Source organism: Mercenaria mercenaria, chromosome 9 (genome assembly GCF_021730395.1).
Source record: "Mercenaria mercenaria strain notata chromosome 9, MADL_Memer_1, whole genome shotgun sequence".
NCBI lineage: Eukaryota > Metazoa > Mollusca > Bivalvia > Venerida > Veneridae > Mercenaria > Mercenaria mercenaria.
Window position 1 is genome coordinate 52,582,961 of NC_069369.1, and position 20,091 is coordinate 52,603,051.

The 20,091-nt window shown below is 36.5% G+C and overlaps 1 protein-coding gene across 1 annotated transcript in view; it reads right to left on the bottom strand.

Moving 5' to 3' along the window:
• Positions 1-20,091, bottom strand: part of LOC123547121 (nucleoporin NUP42-like) — a 55,903-nt gene that overhangs the window by 20,419 nt on the left and 15,393 nt on the right. The window contains exons 2-3 of the mRNA XM_045333958.2: positions 15,169-15,376; positions 12,653-12,750 (exon numbers count right to left, since the gene is read on the bottom strand). Coding sequence (XP_045189893.2) covers positions 12,653-12,750; positions 15,169-15,376 — 306 coding nt within the window. The remainder of the gene's footprint in view (positions 1-12,652; positions 12,751-15,168; positions 15,377-20,091) is intronic.

A 20,091-nucleotide genomic window follows, 5' to 3' on the forward strand; every position in this document is an offset into this window, starting at 1 on the left:
TTGTAATTAAAAGTATGGTGTATTCAGTAAACCATTTGTAATTTCCGACGTGGTAAATGTCATTGAGAGTATCAGTTATGTTCACGAAATTTAATTGGATATTTATGTTTTATACTTGCAAAAGAAAAACTTGATGGTCATGGTCACTGGCTTCAAATTCCTCACCCATCACCGATGTGGGATCAAAATTAAACTCACATGAGGTGTAAAACTTTTCACGTAAGGAAGCCATCCAACTGAGGTTAGTGTCTCGATCTAGGTACTAGTCTGAGCCCCAAAAAATGTCTGGAGGAGCACCTGGAGCCTTCCCCCAACAAAACTTGGGAAAAGTTCATTGTGTCGTTTCGGTGTTACTCTCAATCAAACAAAATAAGCATTGTTCCCGTTTTTGTTTGTTTGTTTGTTTATATTTTTATATATTAAATGGATATGCAAAAAGGGTTTGTTTGTTTTAGTGTAACGTCAAAATATAATATTACAATTATATATCAACAGTGAACGCCACATGCATTATAATGCTTTCATCTTACATGTAAAACAAACATATTCCTAATGTATAAAAGGTAAATATATATGTATAATTATGTGTGTACCCGTGGAATTAAATGTTAAGTGCAAAAAGTATATATTCACAGTGCAAATCATCCTTGCTAAATAATAAGTGCGATATGTTTGCTTTCTCACTGTCTAACATGTCCGAAATGATCTATTCGATTTTTATCATAGAGTTCTAGTTTATTTTTCACCTTAAATTAAAGCAAACGTGTTCAATATAATTTTAAACTTAAACTTAAACTTTGAAGTTTAGTAGGTTGTAGCATTCTCTAGGTCAAGGGTATTTTTATTACCTTCTGTCAGTCATTATCTATTGTAAAAAATTCGTTTTTAACCAAAGTGTAAAATTTCAGTACTGAAAATGCAGCTTCTAAAAGGTCAGTTAGAATCTCCATGTCATTTGTAACATACCTTGTAAATAAATAATATTTTACAAAATTAATACTGCTATTTCATTTGTTGCACTTTGCGGACTTACGATAAAGTTATATAATATATATTTATCTGACGTACAATCCTGTAAATGAGCACTAAGTAAGCGCTCAGGCCTTCTCGCACACCATACCTATACTAGTCGGACTTCTTTCAGTGTAAAGGCATGTGCACAAAATACAACTTTTGCCAACACCTGGTAAATTGTAATGTGTTTTTTAGAAAAATAATAAACAGAAATAATAAAATAGCTCTTAGCTCATTTACACGGATAGTTTAGCTTTTTTATGTATGTTAAAGTTTTTCGCAGTTATGCACGATGACATAGAATACTTACCCCGAAAATTGTGACACGAACATACTGATAACTTTCCCCACTTTACTTTTTTAATTGAAGTAAGAGTTCAGCACTTCATGGTTTTAATGTATTGTCACACTGGAACAGTGTGACAGTTTTAAGACCAATCATTCTCTAGTTATTGATGAGAAACCGAACAGTGTACCAAATGGCCATGATTAAAAAATAATATAACTCGTGTGTATAAAAATGTCCAAGATGAACACTAACCATTCATCAACTTTCAAATTTCCGCATTTCTTACGTGCTGATAAGTATCAAGATGAGGTTATATTTCACTGAAACAATAACAACACAATCTATCAAACACTGGATTGTCCATACAAACATTCCTTTAGACAGTTATTGATACGTTTTCTAACCTGCATTTAAAATAAGCACTGATTAATTAAACTAGTTACTGTCGATTTCATCTTTGCAAAATATTTATAACGATAACATTATTCATATTATACGAAGCTCTATCATAATCGTGCATTCCCTAGCCCCATTTAACATTTTAGCTCGATCGAAATTTGTGAGAATATCCTACCAATAATGAGGTCATAAAGTACACCATCTACGTGTATCGGCAATCATGAAGCTATGGTCGAACTATGTACCAGCAATTTATATAAGAAGAGGGTCATAATGACCCTGGATCGCTCACCTGAGTAATATGTGCTACATGGACAAGTGTAAGAGATCACGTAAGAAAGTCAAATATAAGTAAGCATTGAAAATTTTTCCCAGTTGTGTGAACTAATTCAATGTCAAACTGAGGCTAAAATATTAAGAAAGTAGGTCACATTCATAGTCACTAAAAGTTAGTTTATAAGATCAGTGTGCAAAACTGTGTATGTCATCCAAAATTCTAGGTTGTATCTTAAACAAGAGGGCCATGATGGCCCTATATCACTTACCTGAGTAGAGCTGCTTGCTTGAACAAATTTCTTAGCTAAAGCTTTAACAAGAGGGTCATGATGACCCTGAATCACTCACCTGAGTAATATGAGCCACAAGTTTCAAATGGCAAACTGACGTTTAAATATTAGAAAGTAGGTCAGTAGGTCACATTCATGGTCACTAAAAGACAGTTTTAAGATTGGTGTGCAAAACTGTACAGGTCATCCAAATTTCAAGGCTGTATCTTAAACAAGAGGACCATGATGGTCCTGAATCGCTCACCTCTTCCCACATGACCCAGTTTTGAGTATGACGTCGTTTTTTCTATTATCTGACACAGTGACCTAGTTTTTGAGCTCATATGACCCAGTTTTGAACCTGACCTTGATATTATCAAGATAAAAATTCTGACCAATTTTCATGAAGATCCATTGAAAAATATGGTCTCTTGAGAGGTCACAAGGTTTTTCTATTATTTGACCTATTGACCTAGTTTTCGAAGGTACGTGACCCTGTTTTGAACTTTACCTAGATATCATCAAGGTGAACATTCTCACTAATTTTCATGAAGATCTCATGAAAAAATATGGCCTCTAGAGAGGTCACAAAGTTTTTCTATTTTTATAACTACTGGCCTAGTTTTTGACCGCACGTGACTCAGTTTTGAAATTGATCTAGATATCATCAAGGTGAACATTCAGATCAATTTTCATGAAGATCCATTGAAAAATATGGCCTCTAGAGAGGTCAAAAGATTTTAATAATTTTAGACCTACTGACCTAGTTTTTGACCGCAGTTGACCCAGTTTCGAACTTATCCTAGATATCATCAAGATGAACATTCAGACCAACTTTCATACAGATCCCATGAAAAGTATGGCCTCTAGAGAGGTCACAAGGTTTTTTTTATTATTTAACCTACTGACCTAGATTTTTAAGGCACGTGACCCACTTTTGAACTTGCCCTAGATATCATGAAGATGAACATTCTGACCAATTTTTATGGAGACCCATTCATAAGTATGGCCTCTAGAGAGGTCACAAGGTTTTTCTATTTTTAGACCTACTGACTAGTTTTTGACCGCACATGAACCTCGTTTCAACTTGACCTAGATATCATCAAGATGAACATTCAGACCAACTTTCATACAGATCCCATGAAAAATATGGCCTTAGAGAGGTCACAAGGTTTTCTATATTTAACTACTGACCTAGTTTTTGATGGCACATGACCCACTTTCGAACTTGACCTAGATATCATCAAGATGAACATTCAGACCAACTTTCATACGGATCCCATGAAAAATATGGCCTCTAGAGAGGTCACAAGGTTTTTCTATTTTTAGATCTACTGACCTAGTTTTTGATCACACGTGACCCAGTTTCGAACTTGACCTAGATATCATCAAGGTGAACATTCAGACCAATTTTCATACAGATCCCATGAAAAATATGGCCTTTAGAGAGGTCACAATGTTTTTCTATTATTTGACCTACTGACCTAGTTTTTGATGGCACGTGACCCAGTTTCAAACTTGACCTAGATATCATCAAGGTGAACATTCTGACCAATTTTCATGAAGATCTTGTGAAATATATGGCCTCTAGAGAGGTCACAAGGTTTTTCTATTTTTAGACCTACTGACCTAGTTTTTGAGGTCACATGACCCAGTTTCGAACTTGATTTAGATATCATCAAGGTGAACATTCTGACCAATTTTCAAGAAGATCTTATGAAATATATGGCCTGTAGAGAGGTCACAAGGTTTTTCTATTTTTAGACCTACTGACCTAGTTTTTGACGGCACGTGACCCAGTTTCGAACTTGACCTAGATATCTTCAAGATCAACATTCTGACCAACTTTCATAAAGATCCCATAAAAAATGTGACCTCTAGAGTGGTCATTAGCAAAAGTTTACGGACGGACGGATGCACGCACGCACGGATGACGGACACTGCGTGATCACAAAAGCTCACCTTGTCACTATGTGACAGGTGAGCTAAAAACAAGAAAGTAGGTCAGTAGGTCAAGGTCACAGTCAAGTGATCCCTAATCGCTTAAGTCATCAGGTAATTATAATTAAACAGTCTAGGAAATATGATCTGATAATTTTTGATGTATTTTTTTCCTATACAACTCATAATCATAACAAGTGACCCTAAGGGCGTGGCCTCTTTTCATCCCAGGGGCATAATTTGAATAAACTTGTTAGAGATCCACCAGGTAATGTAACATACCAAATATCAAATGCCTAGGCCTTGAACTTTCCGACAAGAAGATCTTTAAATTTTTTTCCTATATAAGTCTATGTTAAACTTGGTACCCCCAGGGCAGGGCCTCTTTTCACCCTAGGGACATAATTTGAACAATTTTGGTAGAGAAACACTAGGAAAGGCAACATACTAAATATCGAAAACCTGGGCCTTGCAGTTTCAGGCAAGAAGATTACCAAATATGAAAGGCATAGGTCTTGTGATTTCAGACAAGAAGATTTTTGAAGTTTTTTCCTATATAAGTCTATGTAAAACATGAGACCCCCCGGGGCAGGGCCTCTTTTCATCCCAGGGTAAGTATTTGAACAATTTTAGTAGAGGACCACAAGGCAATGCTACAAACAAAATATCAAAGGCCTAGGTCATGTGGTTTAAGACAAGAAGATTTTTAAAGTGTTTTACTATATAAGTCTATGTAAAACTTGTGACCCCCAGGGCGGGGCCTCTTTTCACCTCATGATCACAATTTGAACAATCTTGATAGAGGACCAAAAGATGATGTCACAGGCCAAATATCAAGGCTCTATGCCTTGCGGTTTTGGACAAGAAGATTTTTAAAGTTTTTCAATTCCGTTGCCATGGCAACCAGAGTTCTGCATGGAATTGAATTCTTTGAACAATTTTGAAAGGGGACCACCCATGGATCATTCCTGCGCAGTTTGGTATAATTCTGCCCAGTGGTTTTTAAGAAGAAGACTTTTTGAGAAAATGTTGACGGGCGCACAACTGACGATGGACAACTGACGACAGACGACGGACATTGAGCTGTCACAAAAGCTCACCATGAGCCTTTGGCTCAGGTGAGCTTAAAATAAGAAAATTAGGAGAGTGGGTCAAGATAAAGATTATGCCAGATTACTTTTGAAATCTGTGATAAAAATATTACATGTGGTTCAAATCCTTTTGCTGTAGCTTAGAAAACAAGAAAGTAGGTCAGTAGGTCATATTGATGGTCACTGAAAATCAGTTTTAAGATTGGTGTGCAAAACTGTACATGTCATTCAAATTTCAAGGCTGTATCTTAAAAAACAAGAAAGTAGATTAGTAGGTCAAGATAACATTCAAATGACCCCTAATTACTTGGGATCATATGGTAATTATAATTAAACAGTCTAGGAAATAAGATCAGATAACTTTTGAAATATTTTTTCCTATATAACTCATATAAAAACTATGTGACCCTTGGGGCTGGGCCTCTTTTCACCCCAGGGGCATAATTTGAACAATCTTGTTAGAGAGCCACTAGGCAATGTTACATACTGAATATCAAAAGCATAGGCCTTGAACTTTCAGTCAAGAAGATTTTTAAAAGTGTTTTGCTATGTAAGTCTATGTAAAACTTGGGACCCCCAGGACAGGGCCTCTTTTTACCTCAGAGGCATAATTTCAACAATCTTGGTAAAGAACCACTAGGCATAATTTGAACAAATTTGGTAGGGAACCAAAAGGCAATGCTACATACCAAATATCAAAGGCCTAGGTCTTTTGGTTTCAGATAAGAAGATTTTTTAAAGTCTTTTCCTATTTAAGTCTATGTAAAACTTGGGACCCCGGGACAGGGCGTCTTTTCACCCCAGGGGCATAATTTTTGACAATCTTTATAGAGGACTATTAGATGATGTCACATGCCAAATATTGAGGCTCTATGCCTTGTGGTTTTGGACAAGAAGAGTTTCAAAGTTTTCCCTTTCGGTTTATGTTTATGTAAGCCATATGACCCCCAGGGCGGGGCCATATTTGACCCTAGGGGAATAATTTGAACAACCTTGGTAGAGGACCACTAGATGATGCTACATACCAAACATGAAAGCCTTATGACCTGTGGTTTTGGGCAAAAAGATTTTTAAAGTTTTTCCTTTTGTTTTGGTTGCCATGGCAACCAGAGTTCTATATGGAATTCAATTCTTTGAACAATTTTTAAAGAAGACCATCCAAGGAACATCCCTGTGAAGTTTCATCAAAATTGGCTTGATGGTTTAGGAGATGTTGTTTAAAGGAAAGTGTGGACGGATGCCGGACGCCGGCCAGACAGTGAGTGATCACAATAGCTCACCCTGGCTCAGATGAGCTAAAAACAAGAAAGTAGGTCAAGATCACAGTCAAGTGACCCCTAATTACTTGGGGTCATCAGGTAATTATAATTAAACAGTCTAGGAAATATAATCAGATAATTTTTGAAGTATTTTTTTTTCAATATAACTCATACAACAAGTGACCAGGGGTGGGGCCTCTTTTCACCTCAAGGGGCATAATTTGAAAATTCTTGTTAGAGAACCACTAGACAATACTACAAACCAAATACCAAAGGCCTAGGCTTTGAGCGTTCAGAGCGCTATAATTTGAATAATCTTGGTAGAGGTCCACAAGGCAATGCTACATACCAATTATGAAAGGCATAGGTCTTGTGATTTCAGACAAGAAGATTTTTAAAGTTTTTTCCTATATAAGTCTATGCAAAACTTGGGACCCCCGGGACAGGGCCTCTTTTCACCCCAAGGGCATAATTTGATTAATAATTTTCATAGAGGACCATTAGATGATGTCACATGACAAATATTGAGGCTCTACGCACTGCCATTTTGGACAAGAAGATTTTTAAAAGTTTTTCCTTTCAGTTGTCATGGCAACCATAGTTCTGTGTGGAATTCAATTCTTTGGACAATTTTGAGAGAGGGCCACCCAAGGATCATTCCTGTGAAGTTTGGTGTAAACCTGCCAAGTGGTTTTCAAGAAGATTTTTTTAGAAACTGTTGACGGACGGACATCAAGCGATTACAAAAGCTCACCATGAGGTGAGCTAAAAATCAGGTCTGCATTTTCACGTAAGAAGATCTTTAAAATTTCCACTATGCTGGTTGGAAACTAGTATCTGGACAGGACCAGTTACCGGACACATGTAATAACCGCTTTATTTCAGCGTTTTTCAAGCAGCTATTTCATCTGGATCATTTGGATGTTTGTTCTTCATGCCTACAACAAACCACTGTTTTACAAGGCTGTATACTGTTAGGTTTTATGATGATGCCTCACCTGCGTTTACAAAACAATTTCGGTCTTAACGAGGCATGAAGATAGCATTGCGCATGCGCAGAAGTTTACACTTGTAGAGGTATCAAGTTGGGAAAAAATAATTAAACTACATATTGTTTGTCTGCTGGTAACATGTGCTACTTTTAATTTCAAGGTAACAGTTACATTAAATACAGGGCTGTCAATTTTTGCACTAATTTTATTCTATACCTATTTGAATTATCAAGAATTCGTGTTAGACGAAATCCGAGTTTTTTCTAGTTAGTCTCTCTTTGCTTTCGTAGCTACTATTGAAAGCCGGGTTATCTTTCATGTGCATTTTTGGAGAGATTAGTGATACAGTAATGTGTAACAAGAGCTGTCACAGGAGACAGCACGCTTGACTATTTCTATGCTGGGCACATCTGAGGTAGCTAGAGCTGTCACTGGAGTGTTTAATGACTCAAATGTGGATGAAGATATTGGACAATAGCTTAAGTCTCAAAACATTAAATCAGTATAAAAAGAACAAAATTCATGGAAAACTTCTGCAAAAGTAATGGACCATGTGTAATATCATGCGGCTAATAATTCAGAACAACTATTTTATGTTTCTATCAAATCTATTTAGTAACACTGGATATATAGCAAAAGTGCATCGCAACTTGAACCGGAAATTCTATAAGTAAAAAGAGGGCATAACTCAGAATGTACTGGTGCCAGCATTATCAAACTTGTGTTATACGAAGTGAGCGATGATGTGACACAACCTTGTTAAGTTTGATTAAATCCATTTACCGGTAGTAACAACAGAGCTATAAAAAGCATAAAATTTAAACTGAAATTCTAAGTAAAAAGGGGGTATAACTCATAAAATATCTGCACCAGAGTTACAGACCTTGTGTCATATGATGAGGATGAGGATCTGGAAAAACTCATTTAAGTTTAAGTCAAATTCATTAAGTAACTAGAGTTATCACTAAAGGTGATGAATGTACTCCCCGCATGCACTGACACTGTGGGATCTAATCTTGTCATGCCGTTACAGTACATTGCAATTTGACGCACACAAGAATGCATAATTATGTGGACTGTATGTATATAGACTGTATGTATACAGTATAGTAACAAAAAACAAAGTCCCATAACTATGCAGAATATTTATCTAAAAGAATGTAACATGCACCATGCACAACTAGGGTTGGTACTGATCACTTGTGTGAAGTTTCATTAAATTGTGTGCAAGGGTTTGGTAGATTAGGCACGCACAAGATTGCATATGCAGACTGTATGTACATAGTATGTTAACAAGAAACAAAGTCCCATAACTCTGCAATTTTTGTCGCTGAAAGAACCTAACATGCCCCATGCACAACTACTGTTGTTACTGATCACTTGTGTGAAGTTTCATTAAATTGTGTCAAGAGGATGAGGAGAGATGTGTGCACAAGTTTGTGTCTATGTATATAGTATAGTAACAAAAAAAAACAAAGTCCCATAACTCTGCAAATTTTTTTTCTGAAATAATCTAACATGCCCCATGCACAACTACTGTTGTTACTGATCACTTGTGTGAAGTTTCATTAAATTTTGTCAAGGGGATGAGGAGAGATGGTGCGCACAAGATTGTGTCTATGTATATTGTATAGTAACAAAAAAACAAAGTCCCATAACTCTGCAAATTTTTTTTCTAAAAGAACCTAACATGCCCCATGCACAACTACTGTTGGTACTGATCACTTGTGTGAAGTTTCATTAAATTGTGTCAAGGGGATGAGGAGAGATGGTGCGCACAAGACTGTGTCTATGTATATAGTATAGTAACAAAAAAAACAAAGTTCCATAACTCTGCAAATTTTTTTTCTAAAAGAACCTAACATGCCCCATGCATAAGTTTGAATCAAATCCACTTGGTAATAACAGAGATAAAGTGAAAGTGCATCAAAACTTTAACCTGAAATTTTAAGAAAAAGGGGGGATAATTAAAAATAAATTGGTGCATGAGTTATTGCCCTTGTGTCATATGATGTGGATGATGATGTGGTATAACTGTTTAAAGCTTGAATCAAATCTGTTTGGTAACTAGAGTTGCTTTTGAGAAAAGCGCATGTCTCCCACAACTGCCTAATCATCTAAATAGCAAGTCAGTCTTTATATACTGTTTACTCACTATAAATATACCTTTGAAGAGTAAAAAGGCTGATTTTGGGTAATTCAAGGGCCATAATTCTGGAGTGCCTCGGGCGATTTGGCTAGTTAATGAACCTGGTCGAGGAGTTATGGTCAAAAATATTTGGTATAAGTTTGGTGAAGATCAGGTGAGAAATGTTGGACTTACAGTGCGGACGAGAATAAAAAGGCCGATTTTCTTTTCAAGGGCCATAATTCCAAAGTGCCTGGGCCGATTTGGCTAGTTATCGAACTTGGCCGAGGACCTATGGTCAAACACATTTTGTTTAAGTTTGGTGATGATCGGATGAGAAATGTTCGACTTAGAGCACGGACAAGAGTAAAAAGGCCGATTTTCGGTCATTCAAGGGCCATAACTTCGAAGTGCCTGGACCGATTTCGCTCATTATCGAACTTGCCCTACTAGAGCACATGCACATTCATCAAGTCAAAAGGACTCCTATACTACTCAGACTGCATGCGCATTCCTGGAGCCAAAAGGACCCCTATACTACTCATGCCAAAAGGACCCCTATACTACTCATGAGAAGTATAGGGGTCCTTTTGTCATCAGGAATGCGCCTAAAATCTGAGCATTTTTCAGTAATTCAAGGGCCATAATTCCAAAGTGCCTAGGCCGATTTGGCTAGTTATCGAACTTGGCCGAGCACTTATTGGCAGACACATTTTGTTGAAGTTTGGTGAAGATCGGATGAGAAATGTTCGACTTAGAGTGCGGACAAGCTTTGTGACACACACACACACACGCACACACACGCACACGCACACACACACACACACACACACACACACACAGACTGGAGTAAATCTATATGTCTCCCACACCACTGTGTGGTGGGCGACATAATAACAGAGATAGAGTGAAAGTGCATAAAAACTTTAACTTGAAATTTTAAGTAGAAAGGGGGACAACTCATAAAATACAGGTGCCACAGTTATGGCCCTTGTGCCAAATGATGTAGGTGATGATGATAAACAATTATATTAAGTTTGAATCAAATCCCTTCTGAAATAACAGAGATATAATGAAAATGTATCAAAATTAATATAAAATTCTAAGTAAAAAGATGTCATAATTCATGAAAAATTGGTGCCAGAGTTATGGACCTTGTGTCATATGATGTGGGTGATGATGTGGAACAACTATTTTAAGTCTGAATCAAATCCATTTAGTAATAACTGAGATAAAGTGAAAGTGCACCAAAACTTTATCCTGAAATTCTAAGTAAAAAGGGGGGTAATTCATGAAATATTGGTGCCAGAGTTATGACCCTTGTGCCATATGATGTGGGTGATGATGAGGAATAACTATTTTAAGTTTGAAGCAAATCCATCAAGTAATAACAAAGATAAAGAGGAAGTGCATCAAAACTTTAACCAAGGTGTGGATGCGGAAGGACGCCGACACAGATGCCGGGTTGAGTAGGACAGCTCTCCATACTTCGTATAGTCCAGCTAAAAATAGTTAAATTACTTATTTCGATATCAAAATAACAGCAAAACATTGTCAAAATATTTGTACGGCTACTAGTTTACCTCACGGGGAAAATAACTTCTTTTTGTGACCCCATTTGAGGCCCCATGGAATCCGTATTTTACGTCACAACGCGATGCTGATTACAACATCGGATGCAGAAAGGAGCTGAAGTTTGTGCAGTGTGGGCTTCATTTATATCAAATAGTTTTTGAGGAAATAACGGAGCTGAAATATGAAAATTTGCCCGGCTACTGGTTCCCAACCAGTATACATATTGGGAAAAGTGACCACACCCTCTGGCGGCCATTTTTTTTTTTTGACAAATCAGAATAATATGAACGCTCTTGGAGGACCATTTAAGTGAAATTATTTCAAATTCTGACTAGGGGTTTAGAAGGAGATGTTGTTTGGAGATTTTTCTATTTTTAGCTCTGGCAGCCCATATGTGCAACTAAGCGGAACCATTTGAACAATTTTGGAAGAAGACCACCCAAGCAACATCCAGATCAAGATTACATCGTTTCAGAGGAGATGTCGTTTGAAGAAGTGTGGACAGACGAACAGACAATGGACAAATGGATGACGGACAGTGAGTGATCACCATAGCTAGCCTGAGGACTTTGTGCTCAGGTGAGCTTAAAAATTTATATGCGAAGGACTAAATGACTACCTTTCGTTTATCAAAATTTTGTTTTCAGACTCATGGCAAGTTTTACATTTACCCTTTGACCTACAGATTCCCCTGTAGTAAAGATTCCTATAAAATTATTTAACAATATACTATGCACACCCTTCACCAAAATATCCTAACATTAGATACTAATTTTTGTAGAAAATCATTAAATGTATTCAACTTTGCTTAATATAAAAATAACTTTATATGTACTGCTGTACTCACAATTAAATATCATGTACGACATTGTGAAAAAAATTTCAAGAACTATTCTGAACAAAGTATAGCCTCAAAGAAAAGATCTAATGTTGCAAAAAAAAAGTCACATATACAACAAATAACTTATGTAACTTAAGCTCATTGACTGATTCTTTGATTTCCGCCCAGCATTACAGTCACTACGTGAGACAGTAAATGTAGTAACCTTGTTGAATTCTGCATTTGAATCTGCAACCTCACCATCAATCTACCACACTTAATCATTGAACTTCTGAATGATTAAACTGTCTGGTACCCATGGGTTAAGGATGTTTTGATGTGACATTAGGACACTTGTTATTCCAGTAACAGTCTTTAGTTGACAATTTTATTTTTTCAGAGATTTATTTCTTCAAACTTCTGAAAAACTGTTCATTAAATATTCTTTTCATTATCAATTAGCATATGTGTATCTGTTCACACCCTTTTAAATATCATTTTTTTGTAATCAAGATTCTTTTCATCACCTAATTAATCACATGTGGTTCATCATTTCAAAAAAAAACAACAACTTGAATTTCAAGTATTAAAGCACCCACCAGGTAAACTTGGCATATCTTTCTCGAAACCAAGACATGAAAACGGCCACATGTTTCCTCCTTCCCATGTTTGTGATACCTCTGTTGCAAGACCTTTCCTAAAATAAAAGAAAAATCTTATCTACGGTGACAATCCACTGGCTTTAGCATCAACAGCTTGAGCCCATGGGCTCACTGGAGTAACTGACGAGGTTCTATTCATTTTCTTTGTACTGGCCTATGTCTGTTTTTTTTAACCTTTAGCCTGCTGGCGGCAAGTGATTCTGCCTTTGCGACCAGTGCAGACCAAGATCAGCCTGCACCTCCCATGGTCTGCAATGTTCGCTATTCAGTCAGTAAATTTTCAGTGAACACCCCTTCGAATAATAAATGGTACTGTCCAAATTGGATGATGGACCAGTCCATTTTAGAAATTTAGCAGAATATAAGTTAAAGCCTGGAAATTCTATCATTTAGCACATTTAAAGGAATTTCTAGATTTAGCTTTAGTGGTCCCTAAAAGGGGTCAAGTGCCACAATTTGAACAATTTTGGATAGAAGGCCTTATAATGATACTCCAGCCCAAGTTTGATGAAGATACATCAAGCAATTGTTTAATGGCATTTCTGTTTTTAGCTCTAGCAGCCCCAAAAAGGAGCCCCAAATTGAACAAAGTTAATTGAGGACCTTATAACAATGCAGTTCATGAGAAGAAGTTGTTTAACAGTATTTCCATTTTTAGCTCTAGCAGCCCCTAAAAGGGGCCAAGTGCCCCCACTTGAACAAACTTTGGAGAGGACCTAATAATGATGCTACAGACCGAGTTCGATGAAGATCCATCGAGCGATTCATGAAAAAAATAGTTGTTTAAAGGTTTTTTTCTATTTTTACCTCTTGTATCCCCTAAAAGGGGCTAAGGTGAACCATTTGAACAAACATGATAGAGGTCCATGCCGGGATATTACAGACAAAGTTCGGTGTAAATCTAATCAGTAATTTTAGAGAAGATGTTTAAGCAAAAAATGTTGACGCAGGACGATGGCCCACGGACACTGGATCATCCACCTATTCTAATAGCTCACCCTGAACAATGTTCAGGTGAACTAAAACCGTGGAAACTATAATTTCTATTCAAAGTGTAAGCTTCATTATCATGTTTTTCGTCAGATACAGTTTAACCTGCTGAAAGCCATATCAATCTTAACCTTTACCACGCTAAATTTCTAAAATGGACGGGTCCATCTTTCAGTTTGAGCAGCACCATTTATTATTTGAAGGGGTGTTCACAAAAAATTTATTGAACAGCGAACAGTGCAGACCAGATCAGCTTATGAATGTGCAGGCTGATCTTGGTCTGCACTGGTTGCAAAGGCAGAACCACTTGCCTCCAGCAGGCTAACGGTTAAGTTTATCCCATTTATATACTGATACTTCATAAACGCATAATTATGTTAATTTTAAAAGTCAAAAACTTTTAAATTCTTTGAAACAATTAACCCATTTTCCGAGTATGTCATTTTTGTCTTTTTTGAATGCTTTCAATTGCTTTCCTTTAAAATACAAGAGTTGTGAATTTCTGCATGTACAGTTTATGTAAAATAGCCTTTAAAATCCTTTCATATACTTTCTCAACTGCAAAATAAACACATGTTGTTTGTAAAACATAATTAAAAGCCCCTCATGATAGCTTGTTGGAGCAAACTTGTTATACTGCAAATGCAGATGTATAATTTCTAGCACACTGTCATGTGGAGCCTAATTCTCGGTTCCGGGTCAAGTGGTTCTCAACTTGTGGGTGGAAACCATTTTCAAGGTTCCAGTCCCAGTGACCTTTTGACCTTTGAGCTAATTTGACCCCAAAAACTACAGGGGTCGTCATTTATAAGCTCAACCACGCTACAAAGTTTGAAGGTTTTGGGTCCAGTGATTCTCAAGTAATTGGGCAGAAACTGTTTTCAAGGTTCAGGCCCATGTGACCATGACCTATGAGTAACTAACTATCGGGGTCATTACTTCATACGCCCTATCATGCTAGCCTGTTTGAAGGTTTTTGATCAAGTGGTTCTCAAGTTATTGGGCGGAAACCATTCACTCTACCTCCAGACAGACAGTTGGACGGACTGATCAAACAATGGACATACCTATGGGGCCAACAGGTGCAAAACAATTTAGCCCCACTTCAAAGAAGTGGGGCATAATTAAAATCAAGATAAGTTCCAGAAATCAAGTTTCAACTAAGTCAGTGTCAAAGCTTTAAGTCTGTTGTTATATTTTCTGGTCCTTCAGGATCATGGGGGAGAACATTCAATTTTACTACTAAAATACAATATTCCGCTTTAAGCCTGAGCTAGTGTGCATGCGGGATGTTGAACATTTAATTACCTTTCATGAACTGACTCAAATTATATTGAATCTGCTATAATGTTTCTTGGCTGCCTTCCAAAGTCGTTTTTTTTTTTAAAGATTTTCTTTTAACAAAAATATTTGTACAAATTAAATTATCACAAGAACAAAACACTAGAAGTGAAAAACTTTACACAATGTCTGCAGCCGACATCTGCTGAGTATTTGCCATTGTATTTCTACTCTGTTGCTGTGCATCCTGGGATATCCATCGGTAAGGATTCTGATTTTGTCCAAAGGAATCTCGGAACGACACTTTTTGTCCTCCCCCACCCTCACTGCCGCCAGCACCACCTTTTTTACCACCACCAAACAACTGTCTCTGGGCTGTCATACTGAAACCTGTAATGTATATGCAGATGTTAGCGAGCTTGAACCCTTACCCTGCTATATTTCTATAATGGACTGGTCCATCTTTCAATTTGGACAGTACCATTTATTATTCAAAGGGGTTTGCACTGAAAATTTACTGACTGAATAGCGAACAGTGCAGACCATGATCAGACTGCACGGATGTGCAGGCTGATCTTGGTCTGCATTGGTCGCAAAGGCAGAATCATCTGCAGCCAGCAGGCTAAGGGTTAAGGTTAGCTGCACTCAAAACTTTAACCCTTACCATGCTAAATTTCTATAATGAACTTGTCAATCTTTCAATTTGGACAGTACCATTAACTGTTAAAAGGGGTGCTTACCAAAAAGATACTGGCTGAATAGCGAACAGTGCAGATCATGATCAGACTGCATAGATGTGCAAGGTGATCATGATCTACACTGATCACAAAGGCAAAACCAATCATGTCCAGCATGGTAAGGGTTAAAATATGAGCTGAAACTTATTCTTAATTCAACCAAGATTTATCTAACTTGGTTACTTTGGTAGATTTGGTCCAATCAGATATGGTTACTGAGATATGGTCTTATGAGTACCCAGCTTTCGCGACAATACTGGGGTGAGCAGAATAGCTGCCACCTGTTGAACTTGGCCTTGGAATCATCAAGATAAACATTCTGACCAAGTTTCATGGAGACTGGGTCATAAATGTGGCCTCTACAGTGTTAACAAGCTTTTCCTTTGATTTGAGTGGTGCCCTAGTTTTTGATCCCACATGACCGAGTTTCAAACTTGGCCTAGGAATCATCAAGATAAACATTCTGACCAAGTTTCATGAAGATAGGGTCATAATTGTGGCCTCAAGAGTGTTAACAAGCTTTTCCTTTGATTTGACCTGGTGACCTAGTTTTTGACCCCACATGACCCAGTTTCTAGCTTGGCCTAGAGATCACCAAGGTAAACATTCTGTGAAAGTCTGTATCAAATCAAAGCATAAATGAAACCTCTATATGGCTGAAAGGGTCAAAATAGAAAATTTTGCCCCTTTCAGGGGATTTTGTTTGTTTTGGGGGTAAAGTCGTTTTTCAACAATATTTCAGTTATGTAACGGCGGGCAGTTAACCTAACCAGTGTTCCTGGATTCTGTACCAGTACAAACCTGTTCTCCACAAGTAATGCCAACTTCCCCACATGAATCAGAGGTGGAGGACAAATGATTTCAGACACAATGTCTTTTATCAAATTGTCACGGAGAACATATATTACGCCTCGCCCAGGTCTCTAACTCACGACCCCGAGATCCGTAGATCTGCGCTCTCCTTATTGAGCTAAGCCAGCGGGTGTGTGGTAAAAATCGAATGTAAAATGTCACTTCTATCGTGTTCACAAGGCAAAAATTAACAAATTTTGTCTCTTTCAGAGGTCAATTAGGGGCCGTAACTCCGGAACCTATGATTGGATCTGATGGATATTCTGCAAGTTTGCATCAAATCAAACCATAAATGAAGTCTCCATACGGCTGCAAAAGCCAAAAAAGCAAATTCTGGTCCTTTAAGGGGCCATAACTCTGGAACCGGCCAGTTTTCAAAAGGAACCTAGATATTATGCCAATACAAGTTGTGTGCAAGTTTGAATAAAATTGATTGTAAAACGTGGTCTCTATCGTGTTCACAATCCAAAATAAGGAAATTTGGCCCTTTAAGGGGACACAACTCTGTAACCCATGATGTTTTCGAAAAGATATTATGCAATACAAGTTGTGTGCAAGTTTGATTAAAATTGATTACTTTTCAACTCTTACTTTCTACAAACAGTTCACATTAGTACTTGGATCACGAAAGGTGTGAACTAAACTAGGTGAGACATAAAACAGAACACTGAGAACAGAATGTATATTTTATTAGATTTAACATTTACATTACATATAGTATTACATTACATGTGACTGTATGATAAATTAACCATAATGAAAAGCAGTTTATATAGAGGACGATCATATTTTGCTTGACATTTATGATAGTATTTCTAATTTGCAAACTTTCTTTAACATATTAAACATTCTTTTATTACCATTTATATTAATGATTTAAATCTTCTTTACATAAAAGTACGATTTACAAAAGGAGATCTGAAGCGGTCATATGCATAAAATGTTATGACAAATGTGCCGTAAAATTTTAGTTCTAAATAATTACAACAGTTGTCATTAAACATTGTTTCCTTAAATTGAACTGTTATAATTAAAACATCCAGAAATGTGATAAATATATGTTATGATATGATTATTCCATGTTGACATATTAAAATTAATGAAGTTTATGACCACGGATTTGAGTATAAATATTATTGCTAGAATAAACTGGACAAAAATCCCTTTGATTTCTTTACACAGTTCCTGTTCATTATGTTAAAATTCAGACAACTATCACCTTAAAATATTGTAATTTTTCAAAAAAAGGTTGATACCATTTCAAGTACAGCTTTGATTAAACATTTGAAGTCAAAAGGGGAATTTCATCTGCATTAACATATTCAGCAGAGGTATGGTGAGGTTTGAACTTCGAGGAGCACTGTCCTACATTCCTTCATCATTCACGGCTGGGGTGAAAAATTTACACCAATTTTGATAGATAAAATTAATGTATATCTGACATTGAGAAATACCTAAGTCAATGGAAGCCATATATTGAAAAAAATCTTCTCCAAGGCCTTTAGGGTTGGGCCAAAAACATTTATAACATTTAGGGTTGGGCCAAAAATTTAGGGTAGGTCAGGATACTGGAAACAAACAATTTTTTTAGACCTAAGTCAAGTATAAATAGGGCATAGGTTAAGATAAAAATAGGGCATACATTAAGGTAAAAATAGGGCAATACTTAGTAAGTCAGATTCATTATTTAAAATAAAAAAATGAAAGTTTTATGACAATGAAGCAAGGACTATCTAATAAATAAATGTCAGTTATCAGATCTATCAGGATTATTAATTACAAATTAAATCAGTTCACACATAATTATAGTGTGCTGCATAACTGTTGACTGTATAACTGTCCAAATTTGCATTTCATTGTCAGCGAAAAGAGCACACTGTGACCTTACTTAGTACAGTACACAGTACAGGTATTAGACCGTTATAACGGACACTGACAATGTAATCGTACTATGTACTATGGTCAATATCTGGGGAATTTCTCAAAACACAAAAATTGTAACCACAGGGATTCGTTTTTTTTTTAAGATATTAATATAACAAAGGTTTTCGCGTAATTATAATTATCAAGGCACAACATCTCTTTATAATTCTTGGCAGTGCTGTCCTTTGCTGCGAATGAATCTTGCCCTCAAGGAGAACACAGACGAACACTTTATATCTGCATATACATAAGATGAAAAAATACCATGTTCAGTTTAATTAAACGTCACATACCTGTAATTTTATTTATTGTCTGCCATTTGATAAAATACCATTTTTTACTTTTGAGAGTTATTTTGACAGTCTATCGGCAAACAACGCAATTTATACAGCAAATTTCAAAGAATACATTTTGAACTAAATTCATTGGACGGTAACTGTTTTTGTATAGGTGAAACAATTCTGAACTCGACTCAAATAGACCATTGCTAGGTCTTTTCACTCAAATAAGTATAGTTTATGGCAGAATATTATCTATTAATTTAGATACAGCGACTTTGATCCAAACAGCTGTAATGCAATTGCAAGCTGATGTTTTTATAACCATGTTATTTCTCATGCTTGGTGATAATATGTCATTCCAAACTCTTGACCGAAAACCTGTGTTTCTATTTTCAGTAACAAACAAACAGCTACCCCATATATATCCAAGCCGTTCTATATTGGAAAGCTACCTATAAACAACGTTTTGTCGTAACATCTTGTTGTTACTTACTGTAATTGAGCTCAATCAATTTAAGCGAATAAGGATCTCTCTAATATGTACTCTGTGACACCGACTGTGTCCGTTTTGCTCTTTGCTCTTGAGTCAAAGTTGGCCACCTTCTAAATATTTCTAGTAACTTCCCCTACAGGCCTTTTTTTCATCAATTTGGGAATGCCACCGACACTGGTGGAATTGGGAAAATGTTCTCGGAAATTATCTTAATTGGGACAATTTGCAAATTGCCAAAATCTACATAAATGTGTTTTTGTGTGAAATATTAATGAATTGCATTTCAGTAATTGTTCAACAGTATTATAATTTACCTAAATATACATACAAATTAGCAAAACTATCTTAAAACAGCAAAAACCCTAAAAGGTATAATCATTTGGGAATTTTAAATGCAACTTTGGGAAAAAAACATACTTATTGGCATTGGGATTACCTCCTTTTACCGGAGGTAGATTTATAGGGAAAAAAAGCCCTGCCCTATAATCATTAAACCTCATATTTTGTAATAGTGTTGGTTTAATGTTTAAGTAAACCTTCTCAATGCCTTCTTACAACAATCACAATAATAAACAAGAGGACCATGATGGTCCTGAATCGCTCACCTCTTCCCACATAGTTTTGAGTATAACATCGTTTTTTCTATTATTTGAAACAGTGACCTAGTTTTTGAGCTCATGTGACCCAGTTTTGAACTTGACCTAGATATTATCAAGATAAAAATTCTGACCAATTTTCATGAAGATCCATTGAAAAGTATGGTCTCTAGAGAGGTCACAAGGTTTTTCTATTATTTGACCTATTGACCTAGTTTTCAAA